At 34.5% G+C, this 24,154-nt stretch overlaps 4 protein-coding genes across 4 annotated transcripts; 3 read left to right on the plus strand and 1 right to left on the minus strand.

Annotated features, from left to right (window-relative positions):
• The first annotated feature begins 227 nt into the window (after window positions 1-227).
• On the plus strand, window positions 228-3,203 carry LOC148253146 (calcium uptake protein, mitochondrial-like). The gene is made up of 7 exons (XM_088208181.1): window positions 228-888; window positions 1,131-1,198; window positions 1,282-1,505; window positions 1,764-1,847; window positions 2,053-2,266; window positions 2,354-2,650; window positions 2,734-3,203. Exons 1-7 carry the CDS (start codon window positions 453-455, stop codon window positions 2,947-2,949), a joined length of 1,539 nt encoding a protein of 512 aa, XP_088064307.1. The 5' UTR covers window positions 228-452; the 3' UTR covers window positions 2,950-3,203.
• A 3,127-nt stretch (window positions 3,204-6,330) lies between these two features.
• NUB1 (ubiquitin-associated (UBA)/TS-N domain-containing protein) lies at window positions 6,331-11,950 on the plus strand. Its single transcript, XM_022043481.2, has 11 exons — window positions 6,331-6,761; window positions 7,563-7,685; window positions 7,765-7,861; window positions 8,257-8,292; window positions 9,256-9,443; window positions 9,543-9,645; window positions 9,948-10,129; window positions 10,210-10,287; window positions 10,561-10,663; window positions 10,752-10,845; window positions 11,346-11,950. The coding sequence occupies exons 1-11, from the start codon at window positions 6,460-6,462 to the stop codon at window positions 11,726-11,728; spliced, it is 1,689 nt and encodes a 562-aa protein (XP_021899173.2). The 5' UTR covers window positions 6,331-6,459; the 3' UTR covers window positions 11,729-11,950.
• A 113-nt stretch (window positions 11,951-12,063) lies between these two features.
• OS9 (ER lectin-like protein) lies at window positions 12,064-17,279 on the minus strand. The gene is made up of 8 exons (XM_022043482.2): window positions 17,065-17,279; window positions 15,021-15,097; window positions 14,570-14,773; window positions 14,353-14,424; window positions 13,567-13,682; window positions 13,297-13,363; window positions 12,985-13,091; window positions 12,064-12,309 (listed from the first exon to the last, which is right to left on the minus strand). The coding sequence occupies exons 1-8, from the start codon at window positions 17,147-17,149 to the stop codon at window positions 12,153-12,155; spliced, it is 885 nt and encodes a 294-aa protein (XP_021899174.2). The 5' UTR covers window positions 17,150-17,279; the 3' UTR covers window positions 12,064-12,152.
• A 2,060-nt stretch (window positions 17,280-19,339) lies between these two features.
• Window positions 19,340-24,063, plus strand: PHOX3 (Octicosapeptide/Phox/Bem1p (PB1) domain-containing protein / tetratricopeptide repeat (TPR)-containing protein). Its single transcript, XM_022043602.2, has 3 exons — window positions 19,340-22,535; window positions 22,611-22,840; window positions 23,740-24,063. Exons 1-2 carry the CDS (start codon window positions 20,414-20,416, stop codon window positions 22,757-22,759), a joined length of 2,271 nt encoding a protein of 756 aa, XP_021899294.2. The 5' UTR covers window positions 19,340-20,413; the 3' UTR covers window positions 22,760-22,840; window positions 23,740-24,063.
• Window positions 24,064-24,154: the final 91 nt, after the last annotated feature.

Consider the following 24,154-nt stretch of genomic DNA (forward strand, 5'->3'; position numbering starts at 1 on the left):
ATGAATTTATATAATAATTTATATAATACTCTATAACTAATTATAAGTATACAAAATAATATATTAGATTCAATGAATTTAAAAAAATATTAAAATAATAATTTAAAATAAAAATATCAATTTTAATATAATATATTTATATATAATATAGTTCGGAATTTTCAAGTAAATATTAATATATATTTAATAAAAATTTAAAATATTTTTCTGAAAAAAAAAAATAAAGGACCAAAAAAAAAAAAGAAGGAAGGGAAAGAAAATGGCGGGCACCGATGAAAAACCGTTATAAGCTGAAACGAGTCTCGGTCAAACTTCAAGAAATCAAAATTCCATCTTTCTCGGTCAACGAATCTTTGCACCGTCCGCTCTCTTCTTTATATTGATCTGGTTTTCCCCGACCCACCAAATTTCTTTTTCAAGATCAGGGATACAGGGAGCCTCAGAGCCTTACTATGTTTTCTGGAGCATCCCTGACAAAATCCTCACCATCGATTCGTCGAGTTTTTACCAGTGATCAACGGTCGAGGTTCGGCAGCCGGCCTTCACAAGGTTCCTCCACCACCACTTCTTCGCCGTCGTTATCATCAGAAGGAGCAGCAGTAGGAGCAGCATTATCTTCTCCGACTCTGAGATCACCGTGCTTTGATGGGTGTGTACCTGGAAAAGAGACTAGTGGGAGATCAGACACGTTTTTGCAGTTACTTCTGAGAGGGCTTGTGATTGCTTCTGGGTCTGGTTTAGGCTTTTGGTATTATTCAGCTTCTTCTTCCTCTGATAGGAATCGCTTCTTATGTTCTGCGGATTACTCAAAAGAGACGACTTGGCCGACAGAAGACGACGAGTTTGAATATTCGATTCCTCAAAAGAAGCCTAAGTTCCTCTTTGGAGGTAATGGTAGTATTATTCTCTGTTTGGTTTCTTATAATGGAATCTGGGTTAGTATAAATTTCAAATTATTCGCAGTTTTATCGTGATCTTGACTCCAGTTTATACGCACTCTACGTGTTTGACAAAATGCCTGCTGGAAATTTTTATTTTTTTTTTTGATACTGTGTTTTTGTTCATCACTTGTTGATTGATATAACAGAAAATTTACTATCTGAGTTTATTGTTTTCAACAATCACTGCAGATGCATACAGGAGAAGAATCTTCTTTAATTATGAAAAACGAATTAGGATGCAGAGTCCTCCTGAGAAGGTAAGAGGAACCCTTTGGAGTTTACTGCACTGACCCTTAAAAATCTCAATGTAGTTGCATCATTTAACATGTTTTTGTATCAGGTTTTCGAGTACTTTGCTTCGGTCCGAACCCCTTCGGGAGAGGTTCTTATGACCCCGTCAGACTTGATGCGAGCAATTGTTCCTGTTTTTCCCCCATCAGAATCAGGTCGTGTTAGGGAGGGCCATTTGAGAGGGGAGCAGTTCCCAGGCGAGTTACACTGCGCTCCTTCAAAATTCTTTATGCTTTTTGACACGAACAACGATGGACTCATTTCTTTTCCAGAGTGAGTATCAAATCTTCTCTTCAAGCTTCATTGAAATTTATCCATGTAGAATTCGGCTTTCCTTCACCATGGCTTTTGGATTAAGTGCAAACTTAAGCATTGAATTGTTTATGTAACTTCAATCTTTAATAATATAAGCTTGCTTCATGTACTCAATATTGCATTGGCACATGAGCTATCTATACTACTATACATTTGCAAAATTATCCAAAGAACTTCAGTTTTTAATATGATCTCTGTATTGGTTTCCCATACTAGGTACATCTTTTTTGTTACACTGCTTAGCATTCCCGAATCAAGCTTTTCGGTGGCGTTCAAAATGTTTGACCTTGACAACAACGGGTAAGTCACTTCGATTCAACTCGAAATGAATCAAACCATGCATGGATAAGATGGTACTGAAACGGATGTTTGATGGATAAGATGCGTGTGAGTCATTTCACTCAAGTGGAAAAAATCTGAACTGAAAGTTTCTATTCATTACAGCAACGGGTAGGAAATCAGACATTGATTTGCACTGACAGACTCGTAATCTACCCATTAACAGGGAGATAGACAGAGAAGAATTTAAGAAAGTGATGGATTTGATGCGATCTCAAAATAGGCAAGGAGCACACCACGGGAATGGGCGACGAATTGGGCTGAAAGTTGTGGAGCCTTTAGAGAATGGTGGCCTTTTAGAATACTTTTTCGGGAAAGATGGCAAGACATGTCTGCGACATGAAAGATTTGTTCAATTTCTTAGAGACCTCCACGATGAAGTATGTATGCTATTTTTCTTTCTGACACCTATTTCATGTTGACATTCCATTTGAAAATGCTAAAATATCTATAACCAAATCGCTTAGATTTTACATTTGGAGTTCGCCCATTACGACTACAACTTGCGCGGCACAATATCAGCAATAGATTTTGCACTGTCCTTGGTTGCATCTGCTGATCTCAGCCATATAAACAAGTTGCTTGATCGAGTTGATGAAATAAGCAGGGAACCAGATCTAAGAGACATACAGATTACATATGAAGAATTCAGAAATTTTGCAGAGTTACGTAAAAGCTTGCAGTCATTTTCTCTGGCTATTTTTAGTTACGGCAAAGTGAATGGAGCATTAACGAAAAAGGATTTCCAGAGAGCTGCTTCTCAAGTAATCTTTGCAGATATCTTCAACGCGTGATTGATTTTTTATACCGTCTTACACTTGACAACTATTCCTTTTCCCCTGGACAGGTATGTGGGATATCGATTGGTGGCAACGTGATTGATATTATATTCCATTTGTTTGATGCGGATGAGGATGGAAGCCTGAGCTCAGATGAGTTTGTAAGAGTGTTGCAGAGCCGCGAAAGAGACGGAACTCAGCCTGCACGGACAGGTGTTACTGGATTCATATCCTGTCTCCTAAACTGTGCAACAAATTGCTCTACTTCCAAGCTTATTCTCTAGTTTACTGCTCTGATACACAGACGTATATTCACTTGGGTATAAGATGTAGATTCAGAATACTTGTATAGAAAAAGAAGGTGTTTGTTTGTTTTTCATGAGAGTCAGTTGGGCTAAGTCCTTGAGTTACAAGGTATTGAGGTGTGAGGTGTACTAAAAATCATAGATACTAGGGCAAAATATATCCTTGTTAGTGAACAGTCTGTATCTTTCTTGTCAATGTACATATATAATATATTTGTTCATCTGTTTGTTCATTTGATTCATGGATGGCATGAATTTGATTAAAGTGCAAAAGCTGCTCTTCGGGTGGATTGATTGGTGATAGATTGTAATATGTGCGTAACACGCAGTAAAAAATAAAAAAAAAATATATAATCTGATCTATTTGTACTTAAAAATTATATGGTACGTTAAAAATTAAATTTAAAACATAATTGATAGTAAATTTTTAAATTAAAAATACAGACCTAAATATATAACCAAATTTATTTGTATTCATCCACTTCTTTGTTTTTTTTAAGACTCAAAGATTTACATATATATATATATATTATATGTGTTTTTCTTTTTTAATTATTATTATGTAATAAAATAATTTTATAAATCAATTTAATTTCAAATTAAATTTTATAACAATTTCAATTATTATAATAACTATACATATTATATTATTACATTAATAATTAAAAAATAAATAAATATTAATTTTTTATTTTAAAAATAAAAAAAATTCAATTTATTTTTAATATTAATTATATTCTTAATGCTAGTAAAAAATATAATAATATTTTATTTAGACTAAAAATTTTATTTATTTAATTAAATTAAATTATTTAATTTAATTCTTAAATAATTAAAATAATTAATCTATTTATCAAAAGTCAGAACACTTGTTAGTGTACGATTCCATAGATTCAACACTAAATCGGTGGCAAATTTGTCAAATCAATTTACTAATTAAGGTTGTTATTTAACAATACTTTTCAATGATCGGATAGCATGAAATGTATAATTACTCTCAAGAACTTGTTAAAAAAATATGTAATATTTCATTTCGTCATTATTGTTCCGGGTTAACCATAGGATATGGTTTAACTGTCAAATTCCAATAGATAACTAATTATATTTTATGTCAATTATAATTGACTAATGAATAATATAAGAAACTTTTTTTTTTTCATTCATTCAACTGCCCTGATTAAGGTTTTAATTTAGTTATTATAATAAATAACAACATAGAATTTAAACTTATTAGCAGAGCTGACAGATTCCGTCTTGATCAATCATTAATTTGACAAGTATTTAATCACACCCAATATCTTTTCGATTACAGTTCTATAAATATAAATGTCCATAATAAATGATAATAAATAACTTGTCAACTACTACAATGATCTCAGATTTAAAAAAATTCTTACATCTCATCAAAATAATAAAATACTTTATTGACAATTTAAAATAATATTAACTATTAGAAATTCTCAATTGAGTCGGTTCAATGATCAGATCTCCACATACATCATCTATACATGTGATTTAGTTAGTAAGATCAACTAATTTTTATCTTATAAAAATTATCACATACATATTAGTTTTACCGAATCATTAATATCTTATTTTGATGATCTAACGACTGAGAACATTTTAAATTTAATCATAAAAAGTTTTACACTTATTTTTTAAAATCTTCATCCCGACGTAAAACCTATAAATTTAATTCAGAACTATATCATATAAATTAAACGATAAAATAATAAATATGATAATAAAGTACTATTGCTATATATTTAATATATTACACGAATAATTAAACTTATATTCCTAATAATTAATTGAAAGACTATATCAAATTCAAAGGATTACTTTTTCCATAAAGAAAATCCTTATGTTCTTAACAGTTGGTTCAGAAAATTTTGGTTAGGGTGTGTTTAGGGGGAGAACTGGGGAAGAGCATATATATATCTATATATATATATGCATATCTATATATATATATATATATAAAATAAAGTATACAATATTATTAAAAAGTTAAATAAAATAATAAAAATAGCTTATTTATTTATGATTGTGCAAAAGAATTACACAATTAAGATAATTTTTATTAACTCGGGTGTCGTTGTGCAGTAAGACTAACACAATAACTTTATTAAAAACTAAAAGTTTAATAATTATATCTCAGACTCTCTCTCTTCTGATCATCTTCTTCCCATCAGTTGTGAGCTGGGTGAGGAGGATGAGCCCACGGGAATGGCCACCTTCCATGGGGGGGGAAGTGGGGAATCCAGCCACGACGACCGCGGAACCAGAGAGCTTCCTGGGAATCTCGTTCGTCCTCTGCGTATGAATTTACGTCGGAGCCATGAGATGGAACGGGAGGATGAGCCCACGGGAATGGCCACCTTCCACGGCGGGGGAAGTGAGGGAGCCAGCGACCGCGAGGTGACCAGAGAGCTTCCTGCGAATCTCGTTCGTCCTCTGTGTATGAATTTACGTCGGAGCCATGAGACGGGACAGGAGGATGAGCCCACGGGAATGGCCACCTTCCACGGCGGGGAAAGTGAGGGAACCAGCGACCGCGAGGTAACCAGAGAGCTTCCTGGGAATCTCGTTCGTCCTCTGTGTATGAATTTACGTCGGAGCCATGAGACGGGACAGGAGGATGAGCCCACGGGAATGGCCACCTTCCATGGGGGGGGAAGTGGGGAATCCAGCCACGACGACCGCGGAACCATAAAGCTTCTTCAGACCCATGGTCTGTATCATCAGCAGCGTTTGCCAGAGCTTGCATGGAGCAACTGACGAGAAACAAGAACAGAACAATTCTTGCGGACGCCATCTTCGTCTCCCTCGGGTAAATTAGTGAGTAAACTAGAGCAAGGATGCTTGGGAAGTGAATCTCATGGGGTTTATATAGTTGCAGAAGTAGAGAAGTTCAATTTTATTAGGTTAAGTTAACAAGGTTTTTCAAACTCATCGTATTACGTTAATTGATTATAGATAATCGAAGTAGGATTAATTAATTAATTAAAATAGAGAATAATATATAATTAATCAAATAAATAATTGCTAATATTGATACATATATTAATGTATAATCCAATATTAGAAAAATAAATTATTAAATGAAATTTTGGTAATATTATAAAAAAAAAAATTGTATTTGAGTTTAAACCCATTACAAAATTTTCAAGATATTATAAAAAATGTGTTTAAATTCAAGTCCAATTATAATTAATTATGTGATATATATATATATATATATATTAATTATAATAAAATTAAATTAAATTAAATTTAAACACTATTAACAAAATCTTGGAGAAAAGGAAAAAAAAAAAGAAAATCATTTGGAATTTTTGAAAAGGAATATTAAGATCTTGTTGGCCAAGAAACCTATAATTCTATATAATATTGTGGAACGCACAGATAAAAATGGTGTCTTTTTCTTTTCCCTCTTCTCTCAGTTTGTTCAACACTCTCTCCGAACGGAACTGGAATTGTTGATTCATGGCGAAACTGAAGGTTGCCGGAACGTGGGCCGGCGTGCTCGAGATAGAACTGGAGAAATGGACGGTGACCATGTTGAGAGAAGAAGTGGCAAAGCGATCAAACGTTGAGCCATCGGCGATCAACCTGATTTGCGCAGGCAGGGTCTTGAGAGATGGTGATGGCGCAGAGAAGCTTAGCCAATTGGGTATCAGAAACAACGCTAAGATTCTCGCTGTTCGCGTATCTTCCGAAGAGGGCAAGTCCCTCAAGGACGATCTGATGGCGGAGGAGGAACGAACTCGCAGGCTTGCCAGGGTCAAGTCGGTCTTGTTTCAACTCATCTTCACTGTTTACTTTTGGGTTCTCAATTTTTTTGATGTTGATTTTCTTTTCCTGGGGGGGTTTAAGGAGCGTTCTGTGAGTTGGGAGAATTAAACCCGTTTTACGATTGGCTCTCCCTTGATGACTTTTTGGATGTCAGCTAGTTAATTCATCTGGGTTTTAGTTGGACTGTTATTAAAGTTGCTTTCTATTGAGCTTTTATCTGAGGTTGATTTGGATTGAATTCTGGGTTTTTGCTAGAACCCTGATATCAGTGATGAAATTGAATTGTATAGTCTAGACATGCTTAATATGACTGTATTGTTGTTTGACCTATATATAAGCTGGATAACTTCTGCGGTAGGTATGAGATATGTGTTCATGATGTGCATGTCAGACAATGGTTGATCTGCAAGTGGAGGTTTTGAGATTATGATATAATATGAAAAGGGTGATGAAGACTTAGAAGTTGATCAGTTCTATTCATCAATTAGTATAATTTCTTTTCCTTCGCTACAAATATTAGCATGCTATCTTTTTGTTCTAAGGACTGTGTTTTGTTCTGTATATGATATGTCATATCTCCCTCAAGGCTTATATTAGTTTTAGTTATTTTTCATATCAAATGAATCCAAGTACCCATTTCCAATTTGTGGACCCTTATATATATTGACTGTAAAAATTATTGAGTTACACACTTCGTCCATAGTGGTAACAGACACTTGCACTTGAGTCTGAGCAAAGTAGGTCGTACATGTTTACCAGCTTTTAACTTGCTGGCATTGCTGTCAAATTGGCAGGGCAGCTGCTACTGCGTTGTCCAAGAGACATGCAGATGGAACATTGCCAGTTGAGGACTTTAATATAGAACTTGAAGATCAGAGAGGACAGAAAGTACAATTGGGATCTGAGACTGACCAGAGGTGTGATATACTAGTACTTACTTGTAGTCTAAGGATACCTTATCACATTCTTACGCAAGATTCAAATTGTAATTGACAGGGCAGTGATGATGGGTCTAATGCTGCATGCCAATGCCAAGAACCTAATGGCAAGGGAAATGTATAAAGATGCACTGGAAGTGCTTACCATGGGAGAGGTCAGTTACCAGTGTCCTTTTCATGTGCTGATTAAGGAATTCAATATTATCTACAGTAAGGTTCCTTTTTCACAAAGCAAAAGAATTTGGTCTTTTTACTACTTAAGGAAAGATAATTTTGAACTTTTGAGGGCATTATAATCAGCAAATTACAATGCATACAGCTATATGGTTAAAAACAAAGCACTTTGTTGCAACTTTCTAAAATTTCCTGAATTCAGTGTGTATTTTTCTCTTGATAGGGGTTTTGCTATGTTTCCCTTGGCTCAGATTACTCTTATTCTACCAAATGACTTTCTTGCATGCTATTATTGCCCCCGCGATATTATCAGGCATTCTCCCATGATTATAAGGTAACTGATCCATATACTTCACTTTTTTTTCCCTCTTTGCAGGAAGCTTTCTCTCTTTGTGATCCCAAAGTTCTCGAGGTAAGTAATAATTTCTAATTTGTTTAATTTAAGATGTAGTAGATCCTAAAAGGCCTTCTCTTCTTGTAAAAGTTAACTAGACAAACAATAGACATCTAATTCATTTAAATGGAGTTAGGTTCTGGTTATAGCTTTTAAAATTTGTAAAAGTGAATGTTGAGATTTAACTCATGTTACGCTCACAGATTAAATTAATTATTGTCACAGAATCAGTTGCAATTTTTCACTACAGAGAATGCAATCTTACACCCAGATTTTTTCCCCTTCATATAGGAGAATAGAAAAAACTTCAAAATTACAGGTATTTCTACGATAAAAACTTAAAAAGATTCTAGGCCAAACATAACTCTTCTCTCTACCAGGAAGTTTTTTTAAGCCAGTATCTCTTTGAGCATGGGCCACAAATTCGACAGTAAATATCATCAAATTAATAATTGATATAAAAATTTCTGGGGTGCAGATGGGGGCAGTTTGGTAGGAATCTGATGAAATAACCAAGTTAAGCTTCTTCTTTAAGATGTGCCTTTGGCAATTATTGGTTCTTGTAGTTGTTTCTTCTAGGGTGATTTGAGTTTCCAAATTCGAGGATAGTAGGTATTCGTTTGACTTTTTTGAGAGAGAGAGAGAGAGTATGTTTCATTTGGAAAAAACTAAGAACTAATTCTCCTTTTAATCATTTTACCTTTAACATATGTTTAATTTTAGGTTTCAGTTCTAAGTGTTAGTGGCTTCTAGTTTCCTTACCAAACATGTTCTAAGCTGTTTTTGTACTTTTAGTGCCTCTTAAAATTATTTTCTACCTCCTTGGAAGACCAGATATGATTAATTGCACTATGTGATGTTGTCAACCAGATATGATAAATTGCACTATGTGATGTTGTCAAGCTTCCATTTTATTTCTCAATCATTTGACACCCAAACCCAATTTGTAATCATTTAACTTCTTGTCTGTTTTTCTTACAGCTTATAGACAACGTCCCTATATTACAAATAGATATTGTATGGTGTTATTTCTTGCTTCGAGAGATCAGTTGGCTCTCAGTTGCTGGAATAAGACTTGAAAAGGCCAGAGAAGGAATTGAGCGTGCTCATGGCAAGGACCTTTCCCGCGTTAGAATCCTTCAAGTGGCTCATCATCCAGAACTTGCCCTGTGAGCATTTACTTAGTATTTATTCAATTGTCTAAATAGAACTTGGAATTATTTTAGTACCAATTGGAAGCTAATTTGTCGTGTAATTTCTATTTTTAGACATTTGAGACTGGAGTTGTTAGAAGGGGTGGTGGCATATCACAGTGGTCAGTTCGATAAATCTAGGAAAGCACTGGCCTCCGCGCAGGCGAAATTCTTGCAGGTCAATTGAGTATTCTTGAGATCAGGGGAAGGAAAAGAAAAGATTTTAAGTAAAAAGAAGGTCAAAAGAAGACTACATTATATTTTCCCCTCAAATATCGTTTAACCTCATAAGTGAAAATAATTTGGAAGAAATCTAGATATTGTCTATGTTGTTTAATATGTTATTAGCAAATTTTACTGGGAAATACCTTATTGGTTCCTTTATCTCCCCTTCAAAACAATCCACGAGCATACTTGTCAATTTGTATAGCAATCTAAGTTAGTCTTCACCTCAAATAATATGCTCTGCTTTAATTTCAGCTACAAATACCTGATGAAGCCTTATCTACAGTAATGAGCATGGGTTTCAAGGAAAATGATGCAAGGAGGGCTCTGCGGTTGAACAATCAAGATGTTCAGACTGCTGTTGATTTTCTTGTTGAGGAAAAGGCAAAGAAAGCACAGAAACGAGAAGAAGATCTTCGTCGAAGAGGGGAAATAATGTAGTGTAGAATTAGTTAGCTAACTTTAATTTTAGCTATCATTTTCCTGGTCCATCTTATGAAGCAGCCTGGCATTGCAGGGAGCAAAAACGGTATGGAATGACTCCCTCAAAGAAACCTGTGGATCTACAAATGTTGAAAAGTCTTGTTCCCATTGGGTAAGCAGGCGAAAACTAGATAACTGTCTGTCATGTGCTTTGAAATAACTGAAGATAAAGAGTTTGAGAAATTCTTAAATGACATTGGAAAACAAACATTTTTTTCCGGAAACATGACTTACCAATCCCCTATCCCAGTAGGAAAAGGAAAAGATGCTTTTCTGATATTAATTTAATTTTAAATTGTATTCTAACTGGTGATTTAACAGGAATTTCATTTAGTGAGAAACCATATTTACCCACTCAAACCTAAAGGTTTGCTTGGTTTGTCAGGTTTGAGAAAGAGGTTGCCGCTGAAGCCCTTCGAAGAAATGAGAATGACTTCCAAAAGGCACTGGATGACTTGATTAATCCAGAAACGAATTCTGCGTTACTGGTTTGTTGCTTTGTCCTGTGATTTTTTTTTCCTTCAAATTTTGATTTGATTCCAACTTTTACCATTACTGCTCTTGTTTGCTCTGCAGATTGATATTGAATCCAGGAAAAGGAAAAGGCAGCAAAAAGCAGCATGTGCCTATATTGAATCTTTGGTGTCAATGGGTTTCGAAAGATCAAGAGGTACTTACTAATACTAACTCTGTTCCTTCTATGCGTATATTGTTAGCCTTGTATTTAGATTCTGGCGCTGTTTCATAAAGATATTGAACTAAACCAGTTTAATCAGCTGAAAAAAAAAGAAGAATGCTATTATTAAGTTCTAGGTCCTGCTGCAGATGCAGAAAAAATGACCACTGAGGCAAATGTAACTTTTAGTGCACTTTTTTTCTCCTTTTACATTGTAAATTGAGAGAGTGACCATGTAGTTTAGATTGTAAAGTAATTGGTAGTTGATATCAACTAATTACAACCTGTGGAGAATGTGGAAGAGATTCAATTCAAACCATTCAGTATCGATGTGATTTTACTTCAACTCTCCTTGCTTAAATCGACATTTTCTAACAGTAGGGTGGCGGAGTAAGTTCTAATTCGGAATTAATATTTAAAAATTTCTTTTGCTTTCCCACGTTGCCAGCCGTTTTGATACAGCCAGGTTCTCATGGGTTTTTCCGTGTGTGCAGTGGTTGCTGCTTGTCAGGCTGGTGGCGACATGGAGCAATTAATGCAGCGATTGCTGTCAGCAGAACTGGAAACGAACTCAATGGTTACTGCTAACAATACCGATGTCAATAATTTAAACAACATTGAGCTTCCTGTTGATTTGGGTGATAATGAAATTCTGGGTAATTTGGACAACGATGCTAATGATGGAGGCCAATCAAGTGCTGGCGAAATAAAACAGCGGGATGTGGAGATGGAGGATGAGCTTGCTGATGAACTAGCAAGGCAGGATGCTTTGTCAGATTATGACATTGAAGTTACAAAAGAAGGTGAAGCCATAGACGAATACTTGGCTCTGTTGGCTTCAGCAGAAAATACTGGGAAAGCCTCTTCTTCCCAGTGAGCTAACCACCCTCAACAGCGAAGCGATGTAAAAAGAAAAATATGTATGAGAATAACAGGGTTGTATATAATCCATTAGTTGAGGTGTTCATGTCAATTCTCAATAATCATGTTGAGAGGATGATCTTCCTGGGTAGAATATGATCTGAGTTAAGGAAGCCATGTTTTAGCATTAATATACGGATGTAAGTATTTAATCTATGTCTACAAACTTCTTATTTGACGCCCAAACTCCCCTTAATGAAAGGGAAGGGGAAATTGCTCACTAGATACATTGGATTGAGCTCTATGGCTACTTAAAAGAACATAAACTGCATTGATGTCAAAAGGAAAAAGTGAAATCGAAACTCAGTAATTCGTATGATTATGATTTGAAGAGTACTATCTAGGTAAATGTACATGCCCAAGTACATATTTTATGACATTTACTCTTCCAAATCTAAGTTAGATGGTTCTTCACTATCCTTGATCATGGTAATCATGTCTGTGGATTTGTCTTCCTTGACTTTTACACCCGCAGAATCCTTTGTAAGCATGTTACAGTTAATAGTCTGCCACACTGGCCTCTCTTCCTGGAACCACCTGCAATGCAATAAGCTCAGAAGTAAGAAGAGGAAACCAAACACATCATAGAAACAGAGGCAAATGTGAATATAGTAGGGGCGCACAGTTTAGGTTGCAAGCCTATTTTTCATCAATTGGAGTTAAAATTGTGCCATCAGTAGCCTGTAATGAATAGTTTACTTTCACTCAAAAGTATCCACTTGTCGCTAGAATTATGATTAGACAAGCTTTGCACCAGTTAACTCCACAATGAATCCTTTTGGCATGCAATATCACGAGATATTTTGCCGGACAGGGAGAAAGAACGCATATCTCAATGCATGCATGATGCATATTAAAGGAGATTACCTATGAAAATATCATTAGAAAATATTCAAACTATTGCAGTCTTTAGCTTATGACTGATTTCAGATTCTCTTGTATGCAGCCACTCTCACGTAAAATGGAGAATAAAATGGCCTCTGGACGATATTCTTTCTTTGACATGAAATGCATCTTTAATTTGAAAACAATTTTCATAAAAGTTTCTTGCTCTGCCAAACAGGCAAATTTCCTTGACTGCCTGGTTTTATATCGAGAACCAACTAATTTTCCAATAATGGTACATATACCATCACCAGTGTTCAACTTGGCACAGAGAGAGAGAGAGAGAGAGAGAGAGAGAGAGAGAGAGAGAGAGAGAGAGAGACTCACAGATGCTTGCACAGCATGGGGCACTGAATAGTAACAGCATACTTGCAAGTGGATAGCTCTGTAATAGAACTAATCATAGCTCTGGACTCTGAGCAAACAAATCTCACCTGCAAATAAATATTAGAATTTAGAAGAAAAAAAAGAAGGAAATAAAAAAGAGAAAACTATATAAAAGTTTAATTGGCTAAATGTTTTGCTTAGACCATAGATTCCTGATTTTGAGATCAAAATCAATGCAGGAAAAACTCCGGTAACAGAGAGAGGTGCAGTTGCCGCTCAGGTGCAAGTTTAATTGATCAGTTAATATCATACCTCAGTCTCCCTGGGCTGATTTGTAAGATCACAAATGGTTCCGTTTGTATATTGATGGGCATGATACCTGCATATGTCGTATGGTATGACAATCAGCACTAATTTTTCTTTTTGGATATAGACTATCAGTACTTTTTGCTTCTCCTTTTCTATCTATTGCGAAAAGATTTTCCTAAAAGATGCTATTCACAATTACAAGAAGTACATCAGAAAAAAAATAAATTGAAAATTGCAGTGCCACTTGAACTGCTAACAATCTTGAGGTCATACCTTTGCGATGCATCTTTTGATCGAGGATCTTTCAATGTAGAGACGTCTGAAAGATTCTGGTTAAAAGCAGCAGTGGCTTCCGCATCGTATACACCTAAGACAAATTCCTGAACTGCCTGTATTGGACAAAATGGAGATTCTACTCGTTATCTAAGATTAAACTTTTGCTGCTGCAAAAGAACCTTTTAATTTATTTAGATAATCAGGAAAGAAGAAAGATGCCATCACCAAAAAAAAAAACAGAAACAATTGTCCAAAATGATTAATAAGAGATAGCTTCTGCTGCTCCTGTAACTATTTCTATTTTTAACCTTTAAAAAAAAAAAATCTACTGCTAACACTTTGTATTTCTGTAACGATCAGTGGAAGAAGTAGTTCAGATAAGTTGCAGATGAAATCCTTCAATAACCATCAGCAACATAACTTCAGAAGTTCAGAACTTTTATGTTTATGACACTTTGCTCGTCAAATGCACTGAGCAGTAACAATGCACTTCATCTCATAAAGGAATGGTGTTTTTCTCTCTTTTTTCAGTCTTTTGGATAGATGATGAAGAAAAGCATTGAAACGGGAAGGCAAAAAAAGAGGTTTTCGAGCAAAAAATAGCATACATGTTATGAATGAAAAAAGAAAAAGAAAGAAGCAGAAATAGAACAAAAGAAAGAGAGAACTAAGAAAAACAGAATAAGCTAAGACCAAAACATAAACTCCTGTTATTTAAAATACACTGCGAAGGAAAGCACATATTTTTAGCATAAAATATGAGAGACACCCATATGAGGCTACCTTATCATCTTCCAAGTGAAGCTGCCGTAGCTTCTTCTCATAGCAAAATTCATAAGACCACCAACCCTCTTGCTGTGTAAAAAGAGAAAGTAAAAACGTTCAGAATTTTACAATAGGCAAAAACAAGAAGGGAATAAAGAATTTTGTAGTCTACTTTCAGGACATCTATAAACTATTATCATAAATAAATGAGAAACACTAAATACAGGATCCTTACTCTGATAAAGCAACGATCTTTCAATACTTCAAGTAGTTCATCTGGTGTCTTCAATTTGACCCGTTTCTCAGTTTCTACAATCATATTGCTAATGTTATGCATGCTAGATGGCTTTCCACTCTTGGCTTTCTCCACTTTCGGCAAGAAACATTTGAAATTTGGCCCATTTTTATTGGCCATAACAATGGATTCCTGATCATCATCCTGAAAGATAATATGGACCAAGTATTATTTACAGTAGACACCAGTACTGCAGCAAACAGAAACACACAGATTAAGATTGAAACAGATGTGGACTATAATGACAAACTTGCCCCACGATGGAGTAAGAAGTCACAGGTCGAGATGAGTGCAAAATGATGCTTAACATGCTCGAGCCACTCCTTGGTGCCTATAATTAATGATATTTTATACTTGTTATTTCGAAAAAAAAAATGCTTAAGCCACTTACAGGATGAAATGGTGAGTCTTCAGGGTGGAACTCGACCCTATACTTTGGCTCATGAGAGCTGCGACTAAGTGTACCACCTGGTAATGGATTAAAATGATAGAGAAATCAAATTTGAAGGAGAGAAGACAAACCATATGATAAATCCAAAAGATGAAAAACATGGAATTCAAATTGCTGTTGAAGAAGTCAACCAGCAATCCCATTACTCTCTTGATCTCTGCCAACAGATAAATCCCATTATCCCCATCTCCCCACTATCCCATGTCCTAGTTCATGTTCTTTTTCCATTATCTTAGTTGCTTAAAAGTAGGAACATCGGTCGTATTTTTCGTATATTTAAAGCTGTCAATGAACAACAATGAAGGAAGACAATTTTTGAATAAAAACTTATGGTTTATTCTCACCCTAAGAGAATTTCTTTACAAATTTTCATTGCCTTCTGACTGGGACTTATCACCATAGAAATCACATGCAAGTCTATAACAAATTGTGGGATTTTTAGTTTACCATTGATTTGTTGTATGTTCATATTTAAGTAGGGTATTTTACTGTATAGTTTTATTTTCTTAGGAAACTTTGCAGATTAGAAAACTTTACTCGAGTCTTCTATTGTTTTAGGAGAACTTAGCGTACAAGAATTTTCTTTTTGGTAGTGTACCTTTAGCATTCCTATGCTCTATATAAGCAAAGGTGTAGCATAATATTAAACAGTTTTATTTAAAGGCAAACAACAGTGGAGCAGAGGAGACAAGGCACAAAGGGAGGGCTGCCGGTTCACAAAAGAATGATTTACAAAGAAGAGAAGTCAATTGTTTCAAAAAAGATCCCTTATTTCAAAAAAGATTCTCCGTAATGGAAAGAGGATAACCTTTAAGAATTTATTCAAGGCATGGAATCAGGAGTCCCTAACCTACGAGGATGAGAAATCAATCTATCAAAGGCTCTCCCATATCTTTCACGGCAAGTAACCCAAAAAATAGCCAAGGGATGAGGAAAAGGATGCTTTTGCATTCCCTCAAGGCTGAATATCATCCCTCACCGAAACTCTGTTGAAAAAAAAAAAAACTATATTGGCTAGGTGTACATGGTTCGACAGCAATTTCATGATCAAGACTTTACTTGCCAATGAAGCTGATTGTTCTAATAGGACTAATCTTGGTTTTTATTAACCATACTCAGAAGCAACAACTTATCCCTACTACTACAACTACTCATTATTGATCAAGCATGATCCACCAAGACCGAGAATCATCTTGTGATTGACTTCCTACCAGGATTTAACTTCATGATTGGGCACAGAATTCCTAACAGTGTCAATTGTGACATCATAAAAAAATCTAGGCCTAAAGTTCCTAACCTTTTCAAGAAAAATGAAACATCACTAGTAGAATTCTTTTAAGATTTAAAACAACATTGCATCAACTCCATTAAGCTCAATCAAGTGACTCACCTATATTAAATCCCAGAGCTTAAGAACCTGTGCATACATTAAACCTATTTATTTTGACTGAAGGATGAGAAACCTAGCGTTCATCTAATTCCATTTGGTAATAAAAGTTGAATAAATTCCATAACCACAAGTCAAGATTTTCCTTCTCTTATTCTGCTTCTCATCTGAATGAGAAAGAATTATCACTTTATGTTACCACAGATCACGCAGCAATAAAGTTCTTCATAAAACATAATACGTAACAACACTAACTAGGTTTCAGATATTCTCTACATTCTTCTAGTATCTAACCTTGCGAACAAATAAGCCTCTCTTTGCTGAACAACCGAAACGTGAACCCCCAAACGTTTAGATAATTACTTATTCGAGATAAAGTAGGCACAAGAAATCCTGATTAACTGCTACAATCAAACTCATAATCTCCGTTCTCCATCTCAACCAGATATATTTAGATACATGAATTCCAATTGAAAAAATCGAAAAGTAATGGAAACTGCATAGGTCGTCGAAATATTATACACTTGAAATTGAATGATGTTATCCAAAATGGATTAATAAAACATGAAATTGGGATTAAGGAGACGATTAGCTTACCGATATGTGCAGGGAAGATTTGATCAGCTAAAACACGGTTGCATAGAGTGTACGAAACTACCGCCAAATAAAACAGTAACCTCATTATTTTACCCTAATGATTTGAAAACCCTAAAAAGCGCACCAGAAGCCCCTTCCCAAAGAAGAAGAAGAAGAAGAAGAAGGAGCTCCTCTACTCCTCAAAGCTCCAGCTTTGAGAAGGAGTTGTCCGCATCTGGCTTACGACATCTCGACGTAGATGAACCAATAATAACTTGCCATGTAATCCAGTGATCGGTCAAAAAGTCAACGTACCGATCTGACGTGGCTTTATTTATTAATTTATTAAAAAAAAAAGAAATCATGGGCCGTCGTCCAAGTAGAATATACCTTGTGGGCTCATGCAATTCAAGGATTATTATAATTATATATTTCCTATAAATTATATATTTATAGTTATTTGCAATTTAAACTAACTTATAATATATAACAAAATAATTATATTTAATTAATAATGTAAATAAAACATAGAAATATTTTAATATTTGAGAAAAAATTAAATTCTTTTAAAAAATATTTTATAATAATTACACTTATTCAATTAAAGATAATCATAATTAAAATAAAATTTAATATATCCTCTACACTCGTAAATAATTAGGATAGACAATTAAGTTTAAAATATTTAATTAGCAATAATTTGATGCATAAAAAATATTTAAAGTAAAGATATGATCGATTATATAGTTGTATAATCGATCAAAGATTAAGTGGCTCGAGTGGTGTAATCGAGATTAATGATGCTTTGTGTTTATCTCCCATATTTTTTTTTATCGAGTTTGATATTATAAATACATATTTTATTTTGTACTATAATTACAATAATCGATCGTCACTTTTATTATTTTAAATATTTAAAAAAATATATTTTTTAATCAATTATTATTATTTTAAATATTTAAAAAAATATATTTTTTAATCAATTATTAGTGTACAATAAAAAATATATAAATTATTACGTCAATTATATTATATATATATATATAATAATTATAAGATAATATAAATAATTTATGAATAAAAATATATACGAGAACAATGTAGAATTTTGAGTCAAACACGTAACGCATTTAACTTGTTAATTAAGCTAAATTGTGCAATTAACACTCTAATCTCATACTTGTAAATTAAGTTATAAAAAGGAGACGGTGACGGCGTCAACAAGAAGCTACGCGTTTGTCCAAAAAGCGCGAAAAAAGTGGCGCTAAACGGAACAGCCGTCTGTCGACCGTTTACCGTTTGCCGTTACTTGGCATAAGACGGCAACTGCAAGTCATTTCGTGATTGGCAGGTTTGTGGGCCCCACTAAAGTACGTTACTTTACGTTCACGTGTTGCGCTTTTTGGATAACATGGAGACAAACAAGTTGATGGGTCCCACAAATCCCTAATCATATATATATATATATATATATTTCTTATAACCACAATTTTTTTAAAATAAAAAAATAAAAATGGCGGTCCAAAAATGTTGTGCGGTGTTAAATTAAATTAAATTAAAAATATATAAATTAAAAACATTATAATTTCAAATTTTCATTTTTTTTTATAATTTAGAAATTTAAATTTGTAAAATTTTAATAAAGTTAATTTTTTTTTTGGGTTATTTCTTATTATGTTATTAATAAATTTCGAAAGTAAAAAAAATAAAAAATTAACACTATTAAACATAATAATACCAATTAATTTATTTTATTTAAGTCACAAAATATTAATAACAAAGCATAAAGCAAAAAAAAACAGACGTATGAAATGATTATTTTTAATTTTTAAAATAATTTTTATCTTATCTAACTAATACTATTAAAAAATTAAAAAAATTTAGCTTTAAGGTAATTTTATAAATTAATTAAGTTATATATATATATATATTATATAAATATAATATTGTAGCTAAATTGTCACTAATATATGATTTAGAAATTAATTTCCTAATATATTTTAAAGTTAAATTCTTTGAAAATAAAAATTTATTGTAGATTTTTTCTTTCATTTATTAATGAAAAAAAGTAAAATAATAAATATTTCAAAAAATAACTCAAAAAATATAATGTTCACTAATTAATTAAATTAATAAATGAATAATAGTAGTTATTATTATTTTTTAAAAATTCAAATAAAATTTATGGTGTATATATAATATTTTTTAATTAATAAAAAATGAAAATAATTGCAAAAAATATTTAAAAATTATTGTGAGTAAAATTATAAATAACATGTTGAGAAGTGACTGGCGACAGAATGAGAGCTGATGGCAAATGGCTCTGGCAAGAGTTAAATATATCTTCCAGATCTTTACCTTCCACCTTCTGATCCAACGTCTCCAAGAAACTTGGGATCAATGGGGAGAAAAAGTTGAGAAGAATCAAAAATTTGATTGATTTTATTGTATATAAATTTCAATTAAGATGGAATCAAAGAGAAAATTTTGTTATTTTTGAAAAAAAAATTTCTGTTCTCTCAGCTTTTTGTGGCGTCTACGCGAAGCTTATGAAAATCTTAGACATTACAAAAGACAGAGAAAAACGATTGGTCGGTTTTCCTTCCATTTCTCTGCAAACCCACCAAAAGTTTCTCTGCGCTTTCTCGCCTGCATTTTCCCGGAAAAAATTTTGAAGCTTCATATGGAAAACTCAATCCCCAGATAAGTTTTCTGCTGTCTTTTATGTTTTCATGGGAGATAAAGCTTTAAAAAGCGTGTTCTTCTTTTTTAGTTGATTTAGGGCCCTGTTCGTTTCTCTCTAAATTGGGATTTGTTTGTTCTTTCATAAGCAAATGACGCATCCCGATTTGGAGAGGTAAAAAAAAAAAAAAAAAAAAAATTCAGGTTCTTCTTCCGCTTATGAATTTTGGTGTTCTTCATCCATGTTGGTTGGTATGCTGAGAGAACAAGATATTTGGAAGCTAAAGGAATAAAAAGTGGGATTTTGAAGTGGTTTTTGTGAGAATTCACTGCAAATTTGAGAGTTCCTGTTCAATTGGTTTGAGAGTTTTTTTATGGGTTTTGGTGTGGTTTGTTTTCTGGTTTACCTCATGAACAATTACATTGGGTGCTGAATATACTCCTTAAAAAGAGGAACTTTTGAGAAAGGAATTGATGGTTTGTGTTTCTTGCCAATTTAGCTGAGGTTTTATGTATATAAGACTCCTGAGAAAGGATGGTGTATCTTATATGAGAACTTGGTCTTGATTGGCCAGGTTGTCTTTGGTTTCTGAAGGGTTTAATTGAATCTGAGTTAAGTGATTTGGTTTGAGGGTTGAGTGTATAATAATCAGCTGGTTTATTGTGGTTTCAATTGTTTTGTTCTGCCATGGGGAAGCAAAGTGGAAAGAAGAAGAAGCAGACTGGAGAGCAATCTAGTGATGGTAATATGAAGCAAAGCAAAGTTGGGGATAATAGCCCAAGAGCATATGACAAGGATACTGCAGTTTTTATTTCCATGGCCCAAGAATCAAAGGATGAGGGTAACAAGATGTTTCAAAAGAGGGACTATGAAGGTGCTATGATGAAATATGAGAAAGCCATCAAATTGCTTCCAAGGAACCATATAGATGTATCATATCTTCGGAGTAACATGGCTGCATGTTATATGCAGCTGGGTCTGAGTGAGTACCCTAGGGCAATCCATGAGTGCAATTTGGCTCTAGAAGTGACACCCAAGTATAGTAAAGCATTGATAAAGAGGGCGAGATGCTATGAAGCTTTGAATAGATTGGATTTGGCTCTGAGAGATGTTAGTACAGTTTTGAAAGTGGAGCCAAATAACTTAATGGCCTTGGAGATCTCAGAAAGGGTAAAGCAGACACTAGAGAATAAAGGGTTAAGGGTGAATGACACGGTGATAGAATTGCCTCCGGAGTATGTTGAACCTCTTAGTGCTTTGCCTGCGCTAGAAGTTGTGAAAGAAAAGACAAAGAGGAAGAAGAAGAAAAACAATGTTGGAGAGAAGAAGGTTGTGGATGACATTGTGAAGAAGAAGGCTGAGGATGAGGCTGTGGAGAAAAGGGCCGGGGATGAGGTTGTGGAGAAAAGGGCCGGGGATGAGGTTGTGGAGAAGAAGGCTGCAGACAGGGTTGTTGAGAAGAAGGCTGGACAGAAAATTAAGAAGAAAGAGGTTGAAGAAAACATGGAGGAGAAGAAGGCTGAGGATAAGATTGTTGTGGAGGAGAAAATCAGTAGTAAAAATGTTGAAGAATGTAAGAAGACTGTGAAATTGGTCTTTGGAGAGGATATTCGATGGGCTGAGTTGCCTCTTAATTGCAGCCTTCTTCAACTAAGGGAAGTTATTCATGATCGATTTCCAAGCTCGAGAGCACTTCTCATTAAGTACAGGGACCAAGAAGGTGATTTGGTCACAATCACCAGGGATGAAGAACTGAGATGGGCTGAAGCAGCAGTAGAGTCACCGGGTTCTCTTCGGCTGTATATAGTAGAAGTTAATCCTCAGCAAGATCCATTTTTTGAGAGGCTTAGGAATGAGGTACCTATTCATCATATTCAACAAAAGAATGTAACCCTGAATGGGGATATAGGCAATGCTAAGGGAACAGGAAAAGGTTCATACTATATTGATGAGTGGATAGTTGAGTTTGCTCAGCTATTTAAGAACCATGTTGGATTTGATTCCGATACATATCTGAATCTTCATGAACTAGGTATCAAAGTATATTCTGAGGCCATGGAGGAGACAGTTACTAGTGAAGAAGCACAAGACCTTTTCAACAGAGCAGCTGAGAAGTTCCAAGAAATGGCAGCGTTAGCATTTTTCAATTGGGGAAATGTTCACATGTCTAGAGCCAGGAAGAAGTTGAGCTTTCCAGAAGATGCTTCAAGAGAGTTTGTACGTGAACAGATAAAAACAGCATATGACTGGGCTCAAAGAGAATATACAAAAGCAGGGCAGATATATGAAGAAGCACTGAGAATCAAACCAGATTTCTATGAAGCCCTTCTAGCCCTGGGTCAGCAGCAGTTTGAGCAGGCTAAACTTTCATGGTATTATGCACTTGGTACCCATGTCGATTTGGAAACATGGCCTTCTACACAGGTCCTACAACTATATAACAATGCTGAGGAAAACATAGACAAGGGCATGCAGATGTGGGAAGAGTTGGAAGGGCAGCAGTTGAATGAAATTTCTAGATTAAAGAAGGATAAATCCCTATCACAGAAAAGACAATTTGATAGTTTATTTGAAGATACAACAGCTGCAGATGAAACGTCAGAAGAGGTTGGTAACATGAAGTCCCAGATAAACCTCTTGTGGGGGACCATACTTTATGAACGGTCCATTATGGAATACAAACTAGGTCTACCAGTCTGGCAAGAATGCTTGGAAGTTGCAGTTGAGAAGTTTGAGCTTGCTGGAGCTTCTCCAACAGATATTGCTGTCATGATAAAGAATCACTGCTCTAATAACCATGCTCTACAAGGTATGAAATTCAAAATATGGCTTGGGAATCATTATAAAGCTTGAAAATGTTTTTGATCGTCTTCCATTGTTGCAGGTTTGAGTTTTAGAATTGACGAGATAGTACAGGCATGGAATGAGATGTGTGAAGCCAAAAAGTGGAAACCTGGGGTTCCATCATTTCGACTTGAACCATTACTTCGTCGGAGAGTTTCAAAACTTTATCATGCATTAGAGAACGCATGAGTTACTTTCGGGGGTAACTAGTGGTACAAATATTCACTTTTAGAGCATCAGGGTCAAAGGAACATACTCTTGCTTTCTGAGGTAAGCAGCTAGTAGCACAAATGAAGTTATGCTTCTTCTGCACTGTTCATTTAAATATATTCCAACTGCATTATGCATAAAGCTAAGAAGTAAGTTCCTCTATAATTATAATGTAAGAAAACCGAAATTACAGTGTGCATTTGAGTTGAAGGTTTTACCGGTAAGATAAGAGTACTATGAAATACTTGCTTAGCTGGTTAGATGCTTTATCTTAGTGTCTTACTTACTGATATTGATGAATACAAATATTCTTTGGTTCTTCTTTTGTCCTTTTTGGTTATGCTCTGTTGAAGGAAATACTTCATTATATGATATGAAGAAACTAGACTTGGGTATTTATTTTTCTTAAAAATTTAGACATGAGCATTTTTTAAAAAATAAAATATAATTCAACAGTATGCAGAATTCTTTGTTTCCAGTAGTATCCAGAAATAGTGGAGAGGAGTAGTTTTTAAGTAGGATCCTCTAGTTGGTTGGTTATGAAAAGACCAGATCATTTCTGATCAATGTGGAAAACTGGTAAAAAAAAAGGAATCCTAACCACACTTCTTTCTGGATATAGCAATTCACAGTCTGAACTACCGTTATATCTTTCCTTACGTTGTAATGAATGTTAGTTTCACTACATTTTATACTAATAACTAGAGTTTTTCTCTACTGTTGAAATATATATTTATTTTTATCTTGAAAACCTGAGATTAACCCTCAAATGGAGTAGGTTACCTTAACCGAATCACATCCGGGTTCTTTACTTTTCTGCTTTGATCCATTCCTATATTGGATAACATGCCTGCAGCTGCTTGATGATTAGTTATTTAAGCTCTCAAGGGCATAATCTCTTGCAGGGCACAGGTTTCTAACAGAGTTTAATCTTTGGGTTATCTTATTTTGTTGTGCAGGTTTCTTGCCATTTAAACTTTGTAGTTTCAGCTTCAGTTTTGTAAAGTTCTGTAGAAGAAGGAGATGGATGCTTGGTAGTTTTGAAGCTTGAAAACTGTTGTAATAGTTCTGACAAGAGGGGTTCAGTTAGTACTTCATGAGGGGTAGGAGGAGATGATGAAGCAGCTGGAACTCACCTTTTTTGTCAGTTCCTGAACTTCATTGGTTACCTCATCCCTCACCCTCTACACTTTCAGGTGAAAAAAGCAAACAGATTGTCATAGTTGTAATTCATTCCTTTGGTAGTTATAATAATATACTGCTTGTTTTTCTTTTCTTGATTATTCATCTAATTCCAAATATTGCCTTAGAAGTGTATGACTATGCTTCCCAGAAAAAAACTGTAGAACTATGAGATTTCAGTATGGAATTTGG

Source organism: Carica papaya, chromosome 7 (genome assembly GCF_054855325.1).
Source record: "Carica papaya isolate Zhongbai chromosome 7, ASM5485532v1, whole genome shotgun sequence".
Lineage (NCBI taxonomy): Eukaryota > Viridiplantae > Streptophyta > Magnoliopsida > Brassicales > Caricaceae > Carica > Carica papaya.